Genomic DNA, 22,274 nt, shown 5'->3' with positions numbered 1-22,274 from the left:
TTACAAAGACAAAATAAACATACGTGTCATGACTCTTCTCCATTCTCATAATCATGGTATCCATTATCCGTAACATTAACTGAAGGGGGAAAAAAGAAAAATGATTGAAAATGTGGCATGTGTGTTCCAGCTCTGCCACTTAGGTTTGGGTATCCTGAGACGTGTTGTATAACCTCAATAAGCCTCAGAGTTCTCAACTGAAAATTAGGGTAAGAACAGCAACCCCTTGCTAGGTTATAGGGAGGAGGAGATGGCTCCCTGGACAGAGGCTCTGGACCAAGCCTTGTTTGCTTCTCCTATTTGGGAACCCAGGTGGATACACAAGGTGCCCTCCTGAATCCCAAGGGAATTTATTATGTCGACAAGAATTAACAATGTAATGCGATGCTTCAAAGCCTTTTTTGATCTCAGGCTTAACACTGAGAAGTAAACTGAAGAAGCCAGGTATTAAGGCTGACCCAGATTTTCCCATTCACTCCATGTGGCTGATTGTGCACAGACAACACATTCTTTTGACAGAATTTTGTAGCCCACAATAAAGACATGGGTTCGGTGATTCAATTTCCATGCTGTCATTCTCAGTCTCTTCATTTAGATAATGGGACCCCTCTGCAGTAAAAGCCTTCAACTTCAACCCCTGAATACACCCCCACAGTGCCACCCTCCTCAGTTGAGTATGGGTTCCAGCTTCTTACACACAGTCTCCCGGGAATGGGGATTGGGACCTTCCAGCACCTCCCACTGAGACGCTGGCCCAGGGCTGCTAAAATCTTGGACTTCCCTAAGCCATGTGATAGAACAAGATAACTCACCAAAATGTTTCCTTCAAATACCATTTCTTCTAATTCTGTGATTTCTAGGCACGCTTCATTGTTGCCAAATGAAACGGAAGCGTTATCTGGTTGCCAGCATCCTTATACCTGGACCTTCAGTTGGGTCAAATTTTTGCATGAAAAAAAATGCATTGGTGGCCTAGTTTCCTTTCTATCATCTACACGTCATGTTTACAACTTAGCTCAAGTATTAGCCGCTTTAGTGGAAATAAGTCATTCTGTTCACATTGACTGAGTGCTGGCATGGCAGTAAGGCTAAGCAATAAAACCCGCTACCTATACTTGTTGAGTCTGAGAGCAAAGGAAATTTATTTTTCAATTATTCACCTTGTATTATCATAAGGAAGGAAATGTATGTGATGGTGAAATAACATGTATTTGCTAATTTATGCCATTTACTCTTTAGAAAAAAATACTGCGAATGTCTCTAAATAGAATTCATTATTATTACCTTGAGATATTAGCAGTAGAGAGCTGCCAAAATATTTTACAAATGAAACAGTAATACATTACTAGTTACCCTAATCCATGTCTACTGGGTACTTGGCATTAAGTCTCATTCCCTCCATGAAATAAACAACTTATTAACTACAGAGAAGCTAAGATTTTAGCTCCTTCGGGTAACTCTCTAAAGACCAATTTCAGTTAAATGAGTTCCCTTCTGACTATTTGTTTTCAAACTGGCTTCCTGAGATGGTGAAGATTAAATGAGTTAAAGTACAGGACAGTGCTCAATAAAGATTGGTAATAAACAGGTCACAATAGAGCGGGAATTTTCTAACAAAATGTGTTCTAAAAAAGAAAACTTCAGATACATATGCAAATTCCACAGCTGGAATTTTAATGCCTAGGGTTTATTTGATCTCTTCTTATTTGTATGTCCAATTTAAACACATGGGATAAATGCAAACAATTTTTAGTTATGATTTAGGTTTGTTCTCTTTTTTGAGACAGAGTCCTGCTCTGTTATCCAGGCTAGAGAGCTATGGTGTCACCCTAGCTCACAGCAACCTTACACTCCCGGATTCAAGAGATCCTCCTGCCTCAGCCTCCCGAGTCGCTGGGACTACAGGTGCCCACCACAGTGCCCAGCTAACTTTTCTATTTTAAGTAGAGGCAGGGTCTTGCTCTTGCTAAGGCTGATCTTAAACTCCTGAGCTCAAGGGATCCTCCCACCTCATTCTCCCAGAGTGCTAGGATTACCAGTGTGAGCCACTGTGCCTGGCCTTGATTTGTTATTTTTTAGTACTAATATCACGTACAACTACTCAAAACATTGTTGTGTTAGTAACCTAATGTCCTAAGAGCTGTGCCCACTCAGAATTTAAGAAAAGACTATTGGGACTCAGCAACTCAGGTAGATTTACCTGATAGGACCACATGATGACTGCACAGCCCCTTAAGAACCTAGGAAACAATGGGAACAGATGGATTTAAGAATAAAACCGAACTGAGGTTTTAGCTGTATATCGGTACTTGATCCACCCCATCACCTAATATAGTTTTCCTCCGTCCTATGTAATCCTTGGCATCTCCTTTCGAGATGTTTAAAGATGCAAACAAACCATCTGAGATGGCTTAAGGAAGACTGAGTGAAGGAGGGAATCGGTTGAATTTTCTCTAGAGAAACCGGCTGGCCAATCAAAAATATTTCCAGACAGTCAAGTTACTTTACAACACTGCTCTTTGGTCACTTCTATGTCCTGACCACCAGGACAAAGGGCTACAGCTAAGTTAGAATGTCATCATGACTTAGTGAAAAACCAACTGGAAGGAGCATTTATTTATGGAAATATTTCTTGGTGAATCAAAGAAGAAGCAAAGCTACAGTAAATGGGGAGGGGCACTTTCAAAAGACATGGAATAAAGAGAAAAGTGCTAGGTGGATGGCAGGGTGAACACGTTCCAAATTAGTGGTAGTTATCACCAACCGGTCAGCCAGAAGGACGGCCATGGAGCCTGACAAAATTCTTAAATGCTGTGTGTCAACTGTAGGGTCAAAGGCTTGAAGAAGGTGAGCTCTTCGTTTTCCTTCCAGAAGTAGAACACTCCACTCTTTTTAAAATGTACACACAGTTTTTTAAAGGGGGGACAGCCTAAAGAAAGAGTAAATAATTTTAAAAAGTTAACTGAGTAGAAAAAAAGAATGAAAGAAAAATCTTTTGGGAATTTTATTGCTTTTGGCTTAAGGCCACCGTAGGACTTACTGGGCAAAAGGTTGACAATGTAGAGGTTATATATAGGTGGAGTCCTTCAACCAGAAAAAGCAAATCTTAGCCTGGGGGAGTGGCTCATGCCTGTAATTGCAGCACTTTAGGAGGCTGAGGCAGGTGGATCACGTGCTCAGGAGTTCGAGGCCAGACTAAGCAAGAGTGAGAACTCTGTCTCTGATAAAAATAGAATAGCTGAGCATTGTGGCAGGCACCTGTAGTCCCAGCTACTTGGGAGGCTGAGGCAGGAGGATCGCTTGGGCCAAAGAGTTTGAGGTTGCTGTGAGCTGACACCACACCAGTCTACCCAGATTGATAGAGTAAGGCTCTATCAAAAAAAGGAAGGAAAGAAGGAAGGGACGGAGGGAGGGAGGGAGGAAATACTGTGTTTAGAATAGTCTTAAAGATAGTTCAAACAAATTAAAAACTATAATTAGCTGGGCACAGTGGTTCACACCTGTAATCCTAGCACTTTGGGAGGTTGAGGCAAGTGGATTGCTTGAGCTCAGAAGTTCCAGATGAGCCTGAGCAAGAGCAAAACCCTGTCTGTACTAAAAATAGAAAAACTAGCCAGGCATTGTGGTGAGCACCTATATCCCAGTTACTCAGGAGGCTGAGGCAAGGGGATGGCTTGAGCTCAAGATTCGAGGTTGGCTCAGTACATGTAGCTCAAGCAGCTAAGGTGCCAGCCACATACGCCAGAGGTGGCGGGTTCGAATCCAGCCTGAGCATGCCAAACAACAATGACAACTAGAACCAAAAAATAGCCAGGCATTGAGGCAGGCACCTGTAGCCCCAGCTACTTGGGAGGCTGAGGAAAGAGAATCACTTCAGCCCAAGAGGTAGAGGTGCTGTGAGCTGTGATGCCATAGCACTCTACCCAGAGTGGCAAAGTGAGACTCTGTCTAAAAACAAAACAAAATAAAAAAAAACTATAATTGAAGAACATAGTATCTATTATTAGTATCTATTATTAGTTATGACAAGCAAAATTCCTGGCTTTTATTCAACAGATATTTGTTGAATGAGTAAAGTAAATAAATACGTAAGTGAAGATTTTTGACAGGAACTAAAAAGGAAAGGATTTTAGAGATTTTTGCGAAAAATGAAGCAGAAGACCAAAAAATTAAATCAGGTTTTTAACACTAGCAAGAATATAAAAGTAAAAATCATTACTAATGTCTTAAGTTGCTGATTTTTCTGAAAATTGTGAAGGTGTGAATGAGCCATAAAGTAATAATAAATGGGGAGGGGTGTAGATGGATGAGACCCATGGGGGTAAAATCTCAGATATTATAGTAGGTGGTTTAAATTGATAAGTAAAGTCTGCAAATGATTTTTAAAAGCACACATCCAGCGTAATTGTTTTTAAGAAGTAGTTACAGTAGGCTGGATATAGATGCTTGGTGGGTAAAATAGAAATATTTTACCTTGAGAGGATACAGGGATGATGGGACACATTAATGATTCAGAGGAATCAAGAGGCCGAGGTGGGCGGCGCCAGTGGCTCAAAGCTCAAAGGAGTACGGCGCCGGCCCCATATGCTGGAGGTGGTGGGTTCAAACCCAGCCCTGGCCAAAAACTGCAAAAAAAAAAAAAAAAAGAAGAAGAAGAAGAAGAAGAGGCAGAGGTTTCTATTTTATTAGACTGGATATAGATGCTTGGTGGGTAAAAATCATTATTTTTCATAGTAAAACATATAAAATAGATGTTAACTAGATACTGAAAGCAAATAGAAATGATCATTATTAATAATGCAGCATTTGATAAATTCATGTAACTGTTTTTAAAAAGCTTTATAACAGGTCAGGACAGAGGCTCTTTATTTTCACTGTCAAAAGTTACTATTTGGTGCTAGACGTGTTCAGTTGGTCATGCCTATGTTGCAGTCACACTTTTGCAATGCCAATGACAGCAAACTCAACTTCAGGAGTTAATTTCAAATGCAGAATGTGATGCTGATAAGATTTTAACAGGCATCACACTGGTTAACTGATAGTATCCATTTTACACACCACGTGTCCTCAGAGGCCAGTTATATGTTAAGTTTTGAGGCAAGTTATATTTCTGTCTTGTGCACCAATTTATTTTAAACTGAAAAATAAATATTTAGTGATCAAAAAGACGGGAAAGATGAAACAAGAAGACCAAATTTGTAACAAATCCAATACTTAGGATAAACCAATGAGCCTTCCCGGAAAGCTTTATTTGATCTTTATTTAGAAGGGAAGCTCCCTTAGCTTCACTAGTATGAGTCTGAAAAAGAGAGCAGTGTCCTGCCCCTGGATCTGGGCTTAGGGGCTCTGAAAGCAGAGGACATGGGGTGTGCTTCTGATTTCAGAGAAGAGGCGTGGGTAGAACTCAGCAGTCCTCAGAGTTCCTCAGAGTACTCATGTAGTCATACCAAAGCAAGAGCCTGGTTCCCACACTCCTGGGGGCAGCAAGGAAGTGTCAAGGACCTTAAGCAGCTCCACCAACTTTCCCCCACTGCCCCAGAGTCACAATGGAGCAAGAAAATGACCTCAGGGTACCAGCAGTTCAAGGAAGAAGCAAGGACAGTTGTTGAAACTGAAGGGCATTTCAAACAGGAATGCACTTGAACTGAACCAACACTGAGGATGACAGATGACGCACATCTCTAAGGTTGCCCTTGCTGACAAAGGCCACCAAAACAAGGGGAACACCCCCCACCGGGCCATTGCACTTTGTAGGGAGGGGGCAAATGGTGAAATTAAATATTTCTGACCAGCTATCTGACTGAAGCTTGTAAAGTACTCCCTTTATGAGAGGGCATGGGTCTCAGAAGGTACAGGGATGACAGGCAGGACACAGTAATGATCCAGAGGAATCAAGAAGAGGCAGAGGTTTCCATTTCCAGCAATTGGGTTTGGTTATTCAGACTGCTCTTTCCGCTGAAAATAGCTAAAAATGCTGGTTATAAAATCAACTAATCATAAACAGCAAATGGCTGAAAAAAATAGTAAGAAATTGCCAGGCAAATAGAGGAATTTCCCTCTATTGGTAGAGGCAAAATTCTACCTCTAGAATTTTGGGAGGGAGGCACTTTTATCCCTATAGGGCATATTTGAACTGATTTCAATAGCCTCATTTCGGGAGGTAGAAAAGAAATCAAAGCCCAGAACCCATTCAAGTGGGCACCATAAAAAGGCCTTCTTCACATTAAGCTGGGCTTCTAGGAGCTCTACCCTAAAAATAAGGGTGACCCAGAATAAGCCCACCTCCCACCCAAACTGACCTCAAGGACAGTAGCCTTGGCATAGAAAGTGTATGTAAGGAAAGGTCCCTGGGAACGTGTTCTCACAAGCTGGCCCCGTGTGTGCAGAATTGCAACCCAAATTCACATCACCTGGGTGGTCTAAAAAAAAGTGGTGAATTTAAGTTAAAATGGTCCCAGACCAGGAGTGCAGCCAGGCACCTGGCAGAAACAAAAGCAAATCCTTCGGGAGGGTGGGGGGTAGGGGCGGGGGAAGGCCTTTCATTCTAAGCCTCTATGAATCCCTGCAAGTAAGTTTTCAGCAGTAATGACAAATACCAAGTCAAAAATAACCAAGCACACAAGAACAGACAGGTAAGAGGGGAGTGAGGAATCTAAGCAAAATATGGATCCTACAAGAGGATTCTGTAGTCATTTACTCATTCACCTCTTCAACAAATAGGGAGCACTTACTCCATGCTGGGCTGTATGCCAGGTGCTGGACATATATGCTGTCTCAGCTGTCATATGGATGCATACCCAGGGGGATAAAAGGTCATTTGCGCTACTGTTATATGTTCCTTTGTTTACTTTTAGTTTCTGAGTTTCCCTAAGACTTCCAAACACAAAGACTAATGAGTACCCATCACTATTTAGCGATAGGCTTTGAAATAAACAGAACTCTCCTAGGACTGCGCTTGACATCACTGATTCCTTTCCCAGACTCTCATACCCTAAACATCCCCATGTTAGAGCTAGGCCTAATTATCCCCTAAGCAAACCACAGGGGCACGTGCCTTAACAGAAGAGTGATAAAAGACAAACATTACTATCTTAGAGAAACATAAAGCTCACAATTAGTAACAATTATCTTCAACTCTACTAAAATCCAAATGGATGATCTAATAAAGGGTGGTAGTAGGAACTGGAAAACTTATTTATTTATTTATTTGTAACAGGATCTCTCTATGTCACCCAGGCTGGAGTGCAATGGCTACTCACAGGCTCAGTCATACCTCAGCACTGCCTCAAACTCCTGGCCTCACTCCATCCTCCTGCCGCAACCTCGGGAGTAGCTGGGCCTACAGGCTTGCACCACTGCGTCAGGCGGGAAACACTTGTGTTAAACTAGATCTCGAAACAGTTGAAGCCACTGGAAGGGTGGAGAGAAGCTAGTTCAATGTTTACCTTACATAAAGATTTTCTTGGCCAAAGTTGCTGCCAAAAACCTGCCGATGTTGGGTTACTTTGCTTCTTCGACACTAATTGTCAATCTGTGTCTCCTGTCCAGCTTTTTACAATAAGGAGTTAAACTATTACCTCTAAATTTCCGCATTTATTTTTCCTTATTAAATATTCCGATGGCTGTCATTTGCCTTTAAAACAGTATGACCTGTGCTTTTTTTTCTCCTTATCTACTGCCAGTATAGATTAATAAATAATTAACAGTGACCCAGCACAGGGGGCCCTAATTCTGGGTCTGACTCCATGGAAGACGAGTTTTAGGAGTTACTCCTCACCACAATTGTTAAGGGGTAGTTATTATTAGCCCCATTTTACAGAAGAGAAAACTACGTGCTAGAGGTTACAGCCTGAAACAGAGGTTCGGAGGTAGGAAGAACACGAGTACTGATGTTCCCCAGACGTCATTTCAAGTTGTTCCTTGCCCCTGGCCTTTCTCCTCCCCTAGAGATAAGGGTGTTTCCTGAGATGAGGGCTGCTGTGGGGATGACATGAAATTCAGAGTATCTGAGCCTCTCTGCCTCTAGAAATGCTTGTTTTTAAAAATTCATGTCTTGCCTTATATCTAAGGCATCTTTAAATAGTTTTAAGAGTAGTCACATCCGGGAAAATAATGAGGTATTCTATAGGATTCTAAAAATAATCACAGTGTAGATAATCGTTAACAACTCTGGAGAATTTCACAGTTTTCATTCCCTTCCATGCCTTCCCAATCATTGGCTTACTGGATCCTTCAGAAAATAATTTAATATCGGGTCAATTTTTTTAGATTGGTTATCACCAGAACACAACTCCATCATCTACGGGCCTTGAAAAATGCAAATCCAGGGAATGAAAGAAACAGAAAGGCCTTGGCCTTTGCCTCCCTCCTCCCCAGGCCGCCGGAGGTTGTCTGCCTCTTTCCTTCTCCTGGGTATCTGCGTGTGTACAGGGCGTGGAAGTGGGAGGGTGGCCAGGGGCTGGAGGTAAGTCAAGGGTGGAAGGGAGGGACGTGACTGCTAGCTGTTTCTTTGGCTTCCATGGCATGGATGTCTAGCACAGAAGGAATGTGCTACCTTCTCATAACTTTCTCAAGTTTATGAGAAAATCATTGTACACGCTTTCATTCAGACCAAAACTACTCTTTCTGGAGTGGCCTGAACCAAAAGGCTATATATTTACCTAGAGACCATGGGGCAAAAAAGATCAGAAAAGATGCACCTCCCTGGCCTAAGTATACCACCTGGCACACAGTAGGAGCTCGACAAATATTTGAAGTTACTGCAGTGACACTGTGAATTAGCTGTTCTCTGCTGACAGTGCAGAAAACAATGTAATGATTCCTGAAAGTTCCTAAAATGCTCAGCCCAACCACACTCCTCGCCTCGTTTTTTGAGGTCAGCAAAACTCACTTGTCAAAGAATTGATTAGTTCGGAGGTCATACATGTAGACAGGGTTTGCTTTGGCCTGCAAGATTTTAAAACATATTTTGAATTAATATTTAAAGCTTGTGAGATTTCATATGCATGACAGCTGTCTTGGTGTAAGCAGCACCAACGGTACCTATCTGGCCCTTTTGGGAACTGGTATTGGTGCCTGGCTTATAACTCTGTAACGCTAAATAAAAATTCAGAGAAAGTCCTGTTTCAGTTAACTCAGATGTTAATTTAATCCTATATAAAACACACACACATAAAAAAAAAGTTCCTAAATGTGTAAGTACAAAGACAAAACTCTTCCAGCCCTCCGATTTCTTGTCACTTTTAACAGTGCATGCAGAGTCCCTGTGATCCATCTGTAAAGTCCGTGTTCTCAAACCTTCCATTAATTACACAGGCTCTTGTTGACTAATGCATGAAAAGCAGAGACCACTGGTACCTTTATTAACGCTCAACAACCCGCCCATTAGAATTGAAAGGGAATTCTTTTTTTTTTTTTTTTTTGAGACAGGGTCTCACTCTGTTGCCCCCATCTAGAGTGCAGTGCCGTCAACCTGGCTCTAGCTCTAGCTCACGGCATCCTCAGACTCCTGGGCTCAAGCAATCCTCCTGCCTTAGCCTCCTGAGTAAGTGGGACTATAAGTGCCCACCACAATGCCTGGCTAATTTTTCTGTTTTTTGTACAAGTGCGGTGGGGTCTCCTTCCCAGGCATGTCTCAACTCCTCAAGTGATCCTTCCTGCTTGAGCTCCCAGAAAGCTAGGATTATTAGGCCTGAGCCACCATGCCCAGCCTCAGACGGCATTATTGATGTGAGCAGGAGGCAAGAATTAAAACCCCAATAATATAAAGAGCTACTGGTATAGAAGCTTGTTGTTCATAAGACGCTGTTTAGGACTTTACAAAAGTAATCAAACGAAATGGGAATAAAATATAAGTGATTTTACTTTGTTATTTTATTCCTTCATTTCTTAAAAAATATATTACAGTCAGGAGCAGTGGCTCACCCCTGTAATCCTAGCACTTTGGGAGGCTGAGGCGGGTGGATTGCTTGAGCTCAGGAGTTTGAAGCCAGCCTAAGCAAGAGCCAATCCTCATTTATATTAAAAATAGAAAAACTAGCCGGATATGGTGGCAGGCGACTGTAGTCCTAGCTACTGGGGAGGCTAAGGCAAGAGGATTGCTTGAGCCCAAAACTTTGAGATTGCTGTGAGCTATGACACCATGGCACTCTACGCAGGGTGACAGAGTAAGACTGTCTCAAAAAAAATATATATATAACATATATAATTAATATATTATATATTAATATATAAATTTTAATATATATTAAAACATATATATATATATAACAATACTGTGAGTCTCCTCACTTTAAATCACTCCTACAAAACACAGCTGGGTCCTGACTCTCATGCCTTCTCAAATTGATGCCACTTTCTTCCAAACCCTCCTGCTGGTCCTGTATGGCCCCTGAAACCACAGATCCCCCACCCACCCTTTCTCCTGCTGCTCAAGTTAACACTTCAGCCCCTGTGTGGCTTCTCTGTGCTCCTTTCCAGCCCATCACAAATACACACTAGCTAAGAATAGTAAGAGACGTTTCCTGGGCACCTACAGTCTGACTACTTGAGAGAGGTCAACCCATTCAGTAACCACCACAATCACACAGGGCTTGTAGTGTGGAGGTTAAAGAATTTTCAGCAGCCAGACTTCGGGGCGGGACTTCAGCCAGGCTTGCTGGCCACAGCCGGGACAGCCCAAATCCTGTCTGGAAGGCTCCTCCCGACTCTAAGGGTCTATGACTACTGCTGCCTTTTTTTTTTTTTTTTCAGCTTTTCTAGACTATAATTGACGATAGATCCGCTGCCATTTTTAAGAATGCACAGTTTATAGGAGCCCATGTGCTACACCGGGAAGAAACTTTTCTTTTTGACACGCCCTCATGTTTTCCATTAAAAGAGTACAGCCCAGATTAATTCTGAATAAAACTACTCCCCCCAACAGTCTCCTCATCCCACTCCACCAAACCAAGGACCCCCACCCCGCCCCAATTACAGCACCGGACCGGCCACCAGAGAGTAACAGGGAGCAGAATCCAGCTAGAGGGTTAAATCCTGCCAGGGTAGAAATGCAGCTTCCTCCACTTAGACTAGATAATTGCCGTTTCCTCTGTGAAAGCCTATCATTAAAGTCCACTCCAAAGAGATTCCACAGACAAAACTTCGCGACTGCCGCAGACGCGCGCCCAGGATCAGACCCGGCAGAACCAGAGTCAGCTCAGCCCGCCACCCGCGCCGCCCGCTCGCTCGGGGACCCTATGGAGGCGCACGCAGGTTTGGAAGCGCTCTCGGGGCAGAAGGGGACCTTGCTGTCTCTGATCCTGGCTCTTGCTCCAGACCACTCTGCAAGCTGGAGAGGTCTCTCCCGGGCGTGACACCCCCCGGGAGCGCAGACGGCCGGCCGGAGGAGCTGCCCCGAGGAGCCCCCGCCGAGCCTCGCCCTCCTCCGGTCCCTCTTCGTGCTCCTCCCCGCGCCCATTCAGCGCCGCGTCGGCCGCCTCCCGCCCAGGGAGGGTGGGACCCTCGTGCCGGGGGGTTGGCGCGGCGCGGTCTGAGGGGACCGGGAAGGCGGGCGACCCGAAACCTACCGTCTTCTGTTTCTTGACCCCCGACATGCTGGCTGGCTGCGGCGGAGCCCGGGACCTGGGAGCAGAGACAGAGGACGCACGGCGGCGGCGGCGGCGGCGGTAGCTGCCGAACTCCCGGGAAGGAGGTATAAAAAGGCTCCGCAGACACGTCGCACTTCCCCTGGACCAGCCCCCTTCTCCTCCTCCTCCTCCCCCCGCCGCGCTCCTTTCGGTCGGGTCGGCCCCGCCAGCCTCGGGGACACAGCCACCGCCTGGGCGGGGTCCCCGGCCCGGCCCCTCCCGGCCGGCGCGCGCTCCGCGAGCCCAGGTTTCAGGCGAGACCTTGAGGTCTGGGCGGCAGGCGGGCGCGCCCGCACGCACCGTGTCAAGTTCGCTCTCGCCACCCCCTCCCTCCCAGGGTCTCAGAGCGGCCTCTACCTCCCACTCTATCCCCCGACCCCTTCCGGGCCGCCTTCCAGCCTCTGGACCCAAGGACTTATTTGGTTAAGGGCAAGGATGTTTGAAACCGCCAGGCTGGTTGGCAGAGTCCTCAGAGGGCACCTCTGCGCAGCTGGTCCTCGTGTACATTACAAAAACCACGTGTAGTACTCACTGACCTTTACTCTGCCCACTGCTGGGCTCCGCCTTGATCCTCGCTTGCTTCTCCTCGCCCCATTCCGCCCCCGCCCCAGGCAGCAAGTCCATCCCTCTCCCCATTTTAGGAAGGACACAATTGAGGCTTTCAGACTTTCCCAAGTTTATATTCCAAGTGAGGGTGATTCAAAACCAAGCTGTCAGCCTCCGCAGTGCGGGCTCCTCCGTCAGCAGCTCTACCCATGAAGAGAAGTTCCTGAGGCTCATGGCCTGCCTGTTACTTAGCACCCATGATTTCACTCCTTTCCAGTAATGTACTCCTGTTACCGAGGAGCCCGCTAGGCATCGCTCCTCCTCGCAAGGTAAGCGAGGCCAGCCTCAGGCAATGGCCAACAGAAACCCAGCAGCGCGGCTTCAGTTCATCCCCCAAAGTGTTCCTGGAGTAGCACTTACGTGCCTTCCGCAGTGGGAAGGGCCCTGTGAAGAAGGAGGAAAAGGGGCACGAATGGAGGAGGCTTAGGCCTAGACCTTGAGATGCTAAGTTTTTTTTTTAACTGCTCATTTAAGTATTTATTGATTGATTTTTAGAGAAAGAGTCTTGATCTGTCACTGGGCTCAAGAGATCCTTCAGCCTCAGCATCCAGAGGAGCTGGGACTACAGGCACATGCCACCATAAAAGGCTAATTTTTTTTCCCCACTTTTTGAGACAGGGTCTGAAAGTCTTGGCCAAGATTTTATCAAAGGTCAGTATGAGGCTAATCTGCGAAAGAACCCAAATGTCAAGGACCAGCAGAGAGAAGCTCTACTGACAAGCACCTTGGGGCAATCACGAGTTCTCACACCCCTGTACCTTAACTGACTCCTTGCATAATGCCACAAACAGATGGATATGACGATACGTATCCTCAAAACAACCAAGAGGACGCACAAGGGCCACGCTCCTCGTTTCAACTCTGCCTGCCTTCTGTGAAAGGCCTGGAGTAGGGATATTGTAAGGAGGTGAGGGATGGAGATTTCATACCTAATTGTATTTCTGGAAGACTGCCAGCTTTCCAGACAGACACCTGATCTGAGTATTCCTTGACTGCCTTTCTCCGTGGGAAGGTGGAAAAGAAAAATAAATCAGGACTCAAAAACTTAAAAAGGGGTGGCACCTGTGGCTCAAGGCGTAGGGCTCCAGCCCCATATACCGGAGGTGGTGGGTTCAAACCCAGCCCCAGCCAAAAACTGCAAAAAAAAAAAAAACTTAAAAGGCAGCCTGCATGTCTGTACAATCTTGAGATATCAGTCTATTTATTTTCTTCCTCATTTTGAGTAAACCACTACCATTCCCTTCAAATGTAAGCAGCTAGGGGGCAAATACTGGGTTTAACTTTCTGTTCTGCACACAAAGTAGCACATTTTGAATTTATGTGTGGTTTAAACAGCAACATCCTGTTCTTATTTCCTTGGAAAAATCCCTTTATATTACTTCCAGCCATATCTTGGACTCTGCCAGATCCTGTCCTAAATTAAGTGTGAATTAAGTGTGTGGATTGAGAAATAGCAAATTTGCATGATTGTGTTTTTTTTTTTTTTCATATTGCACCGTAAGAAAAAAAGATAGCTGTGTTCTGGGAATAGAGGGAAGTTAAGGGCAAGTCTGTAAGGTCTACTTCCTGGAAAAGAAATATCTGTGATTGTTTAGACCTGGAAGAGGTGTTGAGATCATTTTCCAGTTTCCTATTTCTGTATTTTACACATGAGCAATACAAAACTGGTGCTCAGGGCAGGGAGGTAATCTGACTGTAGTTGACCAAGGTCACTAGTTATAGGCAGAGTTGAGACTCAAACCCAGATCAGCCAACTCCTCAAATGCTCTGTCCTCACTTGCTTTGGCCAGTGAATCACTCAGCCTGGAGGTCAACTATTAATATTTAAAGACCCTATGATAACGATAAATGTTATTGCTTCTCTTGATTTAGATTTAATTAATTCTCAAGCAGTACTTTGGAATTATCCTTTTACTATTCCAATACTTGTGAAAATGGAGGCCTCAGGCTAGGCATGATGGCTCACACCTGTAATCCTAGTACTCTGAGAGGCCAAGGCAGGTGGATCTCCTGCGCCCAGGAGTTTGAGACCAGCCTGGGCAAGAGTGAAACCCTATCTCTACTAAAAATAGAAAAGTTAGCCAGGCATCATAGCTAACTTAGGGTGGTAGTCCCAGCCACTCAGAAAGCTGAGGCAAGAGGATGGCTTGAGAATAAGAGTTTGAGGTTACCGTGAGCTGTGACGCCACGGCACTCTACCCAGACTCACAAAGTAAGACTGTCTCAAAAAAAAAAAAAAGAAAGAAAGAAAGAAATTAGAGGTCTCAGTTCCCTTGGACTCAAGCTGTGTTGTTTATGCCCCTTTGACTTTGACGTCACAGATCATCAGTTTAGTCATAATTCAACATGGCAATTTACTGATAAGTGAAACATTCTTTTTGTATTTTCTCAGGGTCTTTCATTATGAGGGCAAGGTTTTGGATCTTTTTTCATGTTACAATTCTCTTTCTCTCACAATGAGAGGACATTCCTTCTGAAAAGAGGTGAGCAATCAGAAGCTTAAATTTGGAGTCTATGATTCTGATACATGGGAACTGGGAGAAGACTCATTTGGGGAAGGTGGAAGGGTTGCGATCAGTCCGTTCGTGTGGACACACTCTCCATAACTTCTGCAGCATGTCCTCTCCAAGACTCCCCTGTAAAACCCCAAAGACCACATTGTACTAGCTGATGACCCTCCATACTACTCAAAACATTTACATAGGGTTGTCCCCCACCTCCAGGACCCCTCCCAATTTTCTTTTCCTTTTTTCCTTCTAGAAACTGGCTTGAATGATTTAATGAGATGGTGATTACTAGTTGATTTTTCTTATTATTTAGAAAAGATAGAATTAGTCAATTCCTTGAAATAAACTGGGAAACAGATATTAATACACGCCAATAATTCATCTGGTGAAGTTTCTTCAGGAAAAAAAACAATAAAACAAAAAGACAGGCTCGGCGCCTGTGGCTCAAGTGGCTGAGGTGCTAGCCACATACACCTAAGGTAGCAGGTTCAAATCCAGTCTGGGCCCACCAAACAACAATGATGGCTGCAACCAAAAAATAGCCAGGTGTTGTGGTGGGCACCTGTGGTCCCAGCTACTTGGGAGGCTGAGGCAGAAGACTTGCTTGAGCCCAGGAGTTGGAGGTTGCTGTGAGCTGTGATGCTACAGCACTCTACCCAAGGGGATAGCTTAAGCCTCTGTCTCAAAAAAAAAAAAAAAAAAAAAAAACATATCACACAAAATTGCCTGTATTGGGGAGATGTTTATGCCACAGGTTCTCTAACTCACCTTAGGGGTGTGTGTGTTGCCAGGGTGCTGGTCAGATTTTAGGGGATCTAGCTTGGATGGTCTTTACAAAGGAATGCCACTGCTTGCCCCCTAGTGGTGGTAGTGCATAAAAATCAAAAGAGACCTGAAATCTACAAAAATGAGGGCAGCACTCCTCAGAGTAAAGAAGCACTTAGCAATAAATCCTCCAAGATTTACACATTCTTCCCAGACACAGGTACTACCAAGATGAGCAAGAAGACATGGCCCCTGTCTTTGAGAAACTAATAATCTATTGAAGGAGATAGATTCCCCCCTCTCTCTGTCACTTCAATAGAATACATGATTGGAGCGTGTCTTCACGCTCCAAATGATACATGCATGTCTTAGGCATTTTACTTGAACTTAAAACACGTACACTTCATTTATCTTTAGATATTGGACTAAGGGTGCTATTGTGATACAGGTCTACTGATAATGAGTTCCATAAACCACTTTTATTAGGCATCTCCAACTATTTCCCATTTGAAATTTTATAGAGTTAGAAGTTAAGGAAACTGGGCAGTGCCTGTGGCTCAGTGAGTAAGGGCGTCAGCCCCATATACTGAGGATGGGGGGTTCAAACCCTGCCCTAGCCAAACTGCAACAAAAAAAATAGCCAGGCTTTGTGGCAGGCGCCTGTGGTCCCAGCTACTTGGGAGGCTAAGGCAAGAGAATCACCTAAGCTCAAGGGCTGGAGGTTGCTGTGAGCTGTGACGCCACAGCACTCTACTGAGAGTGACAAAATGAGACTCTGTCTCTAAAAAAAGAAAAAAGAAAAAGAAGAAGTTAAGGAAACTGCAGAAAATCTGAGAGTAGATTCCTTCAAGATTACTCCATACCTCTTTGTCATCTTTGTCTGTTGTCTTGACAGAGGTACAATGCCTGGCAGCTTATCTTTGCAAAGTGTCCATCTATTTTCATAGAAAGCATAACTCATTTCACTCGTGTGCCATTCACTTAAGTTACATCTAGTTAAATTACTTGATTGCAGTAATACATACAACTGGCATGAATAGGTTTGCAAACAAACAATAGATCTCAGCAAGCACCCAGCTTAGGTGCAGAAGGTCATGGGCGTTTCAGTGCACCCTGCTGCGGAAGACCACTGTTTGCTGTGGGCATCAGTCCTTACTTTTTCTAGAAGAAATGGAGAGTGTGAATTAAATGGACTGGCAAGTTAAAAGAAAGAATACTTTTATTGTAGAGCACAAAGGAGGGATATCCAATTCAACTTTGGGAGAAGGGTGAGTAGAGAACCATGCCAGATTTTCTTGGGGGAAGATGATCCATGAACTGAGCCTTTTAAAATAGGGTTTTGCCAGCCCATCCTCCCAAAGTGGGTGTGTATGGAAATTTGAAAATTGAAAAGCAGAGAAATGTATGAAATAACATGGTATGCTCAGAAAATTATAACTATCTGCATTGCTGATTCTGGGAGACATAATAAAAGAGCAGGTAAGGTTGTGGTAGAGGACATGCCATCTATCTCAAGCAGCAGCAGGGTTCTGTGTGTTCTCTCCATGCCCATCACAGTGTGGTAGCCACATGGCTGGCACTACATTTGCTCATTAGCAGCTACCTTGAAATTCTCCTATTCTTAAAATCTTATTTTTTTCTTCATTCTTTTTTTTGGGAGGGGGAGATAGAGCATCATTATGTCATACTCGGTAGAGTGCTGTGGCATCATAGCTCACAGCAACCTCTAACTCTTGGGCTTAAGTGATTCTCTTGCCTCAGCCTTCCGAGTAGCTGGGACTACAGCTATTTTTTTGTTGTTGTTGCAGTTGTCATTGTTGTTTAACTGGCCCAGGCCGGCATTGAACCCGCCTGCCTCAGTGTATGTAGCCAGCATCCTACCCACTGAGCTACAGGTGATGCCCTATCTGTATTCTTTTTTTTTTTGCAGGTTTTGTCCAGGGCTGGGTGTGAACCCATCACCTCCCATATATGGGGCCAGCGCCCTACTCCTTTGAGCCACAGGTGCTAACCCCCTGTCTATATTCTTTAAAAAGAAATGCACCTGCTTGTTTTCTTTCTTCACTTCTGGTTTGGAAAGACAATTCTGCTCTGGACAGAAGTTCTTTGAAGCCCCAGAGGTTCTCTTCTCAAACTTATAATCATCTGCGGGACCACACACTTGACTAATTGAATGGGGGAAGGTGTCTTAGGCATTGTTAACTTTGCTTTCTAAGAGAATCACTGGTTCTTAGATGTTAGGCTGGGTCAAATCACCTGGTGGGCTTGTTAAAATACAGATTTCTGCCCCTTCCCTCCTCCCTACCATCCGTTTCTCATTCAGAAGCTCTAGAGGGGACACAGTTTGCGTTTCTAACAAGCTCCCAAGTGATGTTACCCATATTCTACAGACCACTGCCCTAGGTATAGGTCCTCCAACTCACCCCCACATTTTAATTTTTCCTAGTAAATTTAGAAAATAAATTTAATAAAGTAGAAAGAGAAGAAATATGTGTATTTGGGGACACTTTGGGTAATATTCTAAAAAATCATTTGTCCTGAGGTGGGTGGATTGCTTGAGGTCACGAGCTCCAGGCCAGCCTGAGCAAGAGCAAGACCCTGTATCTAAAAAATAACTGGGCACTGTTGCGGCCGTCTGTAGTTCCAGCTACTAGGGAGGCTGAAACAAGAGAATCGCTTGAGCCAGAGTTTGAGGTTGCTATGAGCTATGATGCTACGGCACTCTTCCGAGGGCAACAAAGTAAGACTCTGTCTCAAAAAATAAATAAAAATAAAAAATCATTTGCCACATTTGATAGTGATAAATGTCTAAAAGCGTCATGGTGAAGGAAATAAACTTTGCCAAGAGTTCTCGGCTTTTACTCATCATTAAAATCACACCACCTGGGAAAGTGAAAAAAAAAAATCTATACCCTAAGCTTCCCTCTCACTCTCGGTCTTCCCCACTGTCCATCTACAGATCTCTGGGCTGGGGACAGTCACAGAAAGGTCAACTTGCAGGTGACTCTACTGTTCGGCCTGGTGGGGAGCCACGAAGTTAGCCCCATGATTCTCTAACTTCAGAGTGCACAAAAATCCCCTGGAGTACTTGTAAAAACACACTCCCCAATCCCACCCCAGAATTCCTCCACAAGAGCACTTAGCTCAGTGGTTCTCAACCTGTGGGTCAGGACCCCTTTGTAACAATGAAAATACATCCTGCATATCAGATATTTACATTATGATTTGTAACAGTAGCAAAATTACAGTTATGAAGTAGCAACGAAAATAATTTTATGGTTGGGGGTCACCACAAGGTGAGGAACTGTATTAAAGGGTTGCGGAGGCATTAGGAAGGCTGAGAACCACTGACTTAGCTCCACTTCTAATGGAGAGCTTTTCATTAGGTCTGGGTGATTTTTCTCCCAAATGCTTTGTTTAGTCAAAGTTCTTTCTTTTCTCTAAGGACTTTCAGCTTTAGGACAAGACAACTGGAAAGCTTTGTATTTTTCCATTTTCTTTTTTTTGGAGGCGGGAGCCTCAAGATTTTATTTTAGTTCACACAGTCCTGGAAGATTTTATATGCTTACATAGAACACCAGCAATGAGAATATTGGCACTACGTACATCTAATCACTTTATGTCCTGATAATATTAAAAAAATTTTTTTTTTTTACTAAATGATAGCTGTGTACGTATTTTTCCATTTTCCATCCAAAGCCCAGAATGGCCTTGCTTGAATGATAGAGGATCGAGGATGGGGACATATTTGGTGTAAAAATCAGCTAATAATTTAAAAATATAGTTGCACCATGCCCATGTTCCTAGCATTATTTATTGAATAATTAATCCATTCTGCTGGTTTGCGGGGCTTCCTTTATGACACATAAATGTTAGCAGCAAGGGCTGCCCCTTGCAATTGTTGAGTGATAAATCCTCACTACTGCCCACCTGGGAGCCCGGGTGAGAAGTAGCTCAACTTCATCACCTGGAACTTTTTTGTCCATGTGCCCTTTCCTGCTAAATTATTTTATTGACCCCCACCCCGACCTCTAAACTTGTATATGGCTTCTGATTGAAATAAATAATTAATAATAATAGGTAATAAGTAAATCACACATTAATTTGGGAAGAAACTGACAGAAAGACCAAGTTCCCTCTCTGCCACAAGGTATCTTTCTTGCATCTGTTAAGGTTTATCAGATTTCATACATACATGATATGGTAAGTAAGTTCGCAAACTGCACCTAGCCAAAGTCCACACTGCACTGCTGAACATCACTACGGTCACCTCTGGAGTACTCCCCTTGGGAAACTCAGCACTGACCCCAGCACCTGCTCCACCCCTCAGTGCGGTTTGGGAACTCTTTCTGCAACAGGCATCAGAGTTATTGTTATACTATCTTTAATGTCCTGAATGTCATCAAGATGTCTTCCTTTCAATATTTCCTTTATCTTCAGGCAATGAAAAAAGTCATTGGGAGCCAGAGCAGGTGAGTAGGGAGTGTGTTCCGGTACAGGGATTTGTATCCTGGTTGAACACTCCTTCACGCGGAGTGCAATGGGAGCTGGTGCATCGTGATGCAAGAGCCATGAGTTGTTGGCCAAGGATTTTCAGTTCAGATTTTCCTGTTTCTCTATCCATGTTTACTTGATCTGCTGTGCTTCTCCCAGTCAGCTGACAATTATGATGCATGATTCGATGAAATTTTGCAATGTTTTCGTCAGTTCTGCTCTTTCCTGGCCTCCTTGAACCCTCTTCATTTGTACACTGCCATTTTCTTCAGGGTGTTATCTCCATAAACTTGGATTAATGTGTCCCTGATTTCACTGCCACTCCTGTCAAGTTTAACAAGAAATTTGTGAACATTTGTTCATTGCTCTGGTTCAAGCTCCGATATTCTTGAGACAGCACACGAAACCCGCAATAACAATAACGAACACCACTCATCAACACACTGCTGCAAGCTACCACCAACACAGCTGTGAGACACTCATCTGCCAAGGTTATGAAGCCTTACCACGCTGTTCGTACAGTGCTGCCAACGTGGCAAGGTCTTGAACTTGGTTGTCAGACCTCATACATTAAAGTAATTCTCATGAAATTGTAAATGGAAGTTCCCACCCTACTCCACTTCTATTATTCTTGTTTTGGAGGAATACAATATATTTGAACATATATTCAGTAACTTTGTTGAACCTTTCTAGATATTTACTTTAAATAATTAAATGATATCCCTTCCCCTACCTCTCAAACATTATTTGGATTGTACTTTGAGAATCAGTGACTTGGAGAGTGGAAGGTTGAGGGCATGGGGCTGGGGAGCTGAGCGGCCAGCCTGGACAGGGCTCTTACACTCCATGGTCTTTCAGCAGCTCTCTGAGTGCTGACATCAGGGTGCGCCAGCTCCCTGAAAGAACCATCCAGAGGACACACCCAAGGCATCCCTAAGGCTTCCTAAGGTTCTTCTTGTTACCCCAATAGCCAACCAATAAATACAACCCCTTACTTTGACTAAGATAATTTAAATTGAGTGGCCTCCCTTGGGACTAATTTATATAGTAACTACCTTTTTGGACCACTGTGAAAACTGCATGAAGGGATATGTGTGAAGTTCCCAGCATGTTGCTGAGCAGTGCTCAATGTACCTACAGAACTGAATTGAACCAAGCAAGAGCCATGATCTAGAACGGCCTTTACGTTTATGACAATGCAGGGTTTCCAGGTTGTTGGAAAACTTTGTTCTAGACTCTAGGCTTATTTTACGTCTTTGAAGGCATAAAATAGAATGTTCTGAATCCCCCTCAAAATTTGAAAATGCTTCAAAATATGAAAATGTGATGAAATTTCCAAGTTGCTATCTAAGTAGCTCTTGGTTAGCTTCAGAGTTGCCAATTATTTTAGCCTGTGTTATTTATTACGGTTTATATTAAGCAATAGTTTATTATAGAACATATTACTGTATCTATGCTTCCTTTATGGTATGATTTTAATGATATTCTGCATGCAGATATTTCCACTTCTAACTTTCCTTCAATTCTGCTTATTTCATTTTAATATTTTATTACAAATGAAAGATGCTTCATTTGACATCAGAATAATTTATATTTAATTAATTAATTTGGTTGTTAACCAGACTCACAGTAATGACTTCTATAGAGGTATTCTATTCTTTTTTTTTTCGAGACAAAGTCTCACTCTGTTGCCCTTGGTACAGTGCTGTGGTGAATTGTACCAATCTTATGGGCTCAGGCGATCCTCTTGCCTCAGGCTCCCCAGTAGCTGGGAGTACAGGTGCCCACCATAATGCCTACCTACTTTTTCTAATTTTAGTAGAGATAAGGTCTCAGGCTGGTTTCAAACTTTTGAACTCAAGAAATCCACCTGCCTTGGCCTCCCAGAGTGCTAGGAATATAGGCATGAGCCACCACACCCATCCAGGGGTATTCTATTCTGCAAAAATATGAAACCTATGTCAGACATAATTTTGCTTTGTAGCTTTAAAAAGGAACATATTTCAGCCACCAGGTACTTTGGATACTGAACCCTTGGGTCTGCATAATAACCAAAATGTGTTGAAATGTGTTCCTTTAGCACACAGAGTCTGTGTTTAACTGCTAATGAAATTCTGATGTCTGGTCATCGTGACCAGAAAACATATTGTCTAACAAACAAGGAAATAATATCCATGGAATCTATAGCCAAGATCTCTAAAGTTAATATGGGACTGACCTTGGATAAACTCTGAGTGTGCTCAGTGTCCCCATTTAACTCCAGCTCATACTTCAT

The 22,274-nt window shown here is 43.6% G+C and overlaps 1 protein-coding gene across 3 annotated transcripts in view; it reads right to left on the bottom strand.

The window, feature by feature from the left end:
• Positions 1-11,813, bottom strand: part of PAPSS2 (3'-phosphoadenosine 5'-phosphosulfate synthase 2) — a 90,634-nt gene extending 78,821 nt beyond the window's left edge. For 2 of the 3 annotated variants that reach the window (XM_003783675.3, XM_023509501.1), the window contains exon 1: positions 11,568-11,813. In XM_003783675.3, the coding sequence (XP_003783723.2) occupies positions 11,568-11,594 (27 nt within the window). In that variant the 5' untranslated portion in view covers positions 11,595-11,813. The remainder of the gene's footprint in view (positions 1-11,567) is intronic. The other variant, XM_023509499.1, reaches the window with a different exon arrangement.
• Positions 11,814-22,274: the final 10,461 nt, after the last annotated feature.

The sequence above is a fragment of the Otolemur garnettii genome, unplaced genomic scaffold (assembly GCF_000181295.1).
Source record: "Otolemur garnettii isolate 467f Iridium unplaced genomic scaffold, OtoGar3 scaffold00008, whole genome shotgun sequence".
Lineage (NCBI taxonomy): Eukaryota > Metazoa > Chordata > Mammalia > Primates > Galagidae > Otolemur > Otolemur garnettii.
Note: the sequence above shows the minus strand (reverse complement) of the source record. Positions and strands in the feature narration are given on the sequence as shown.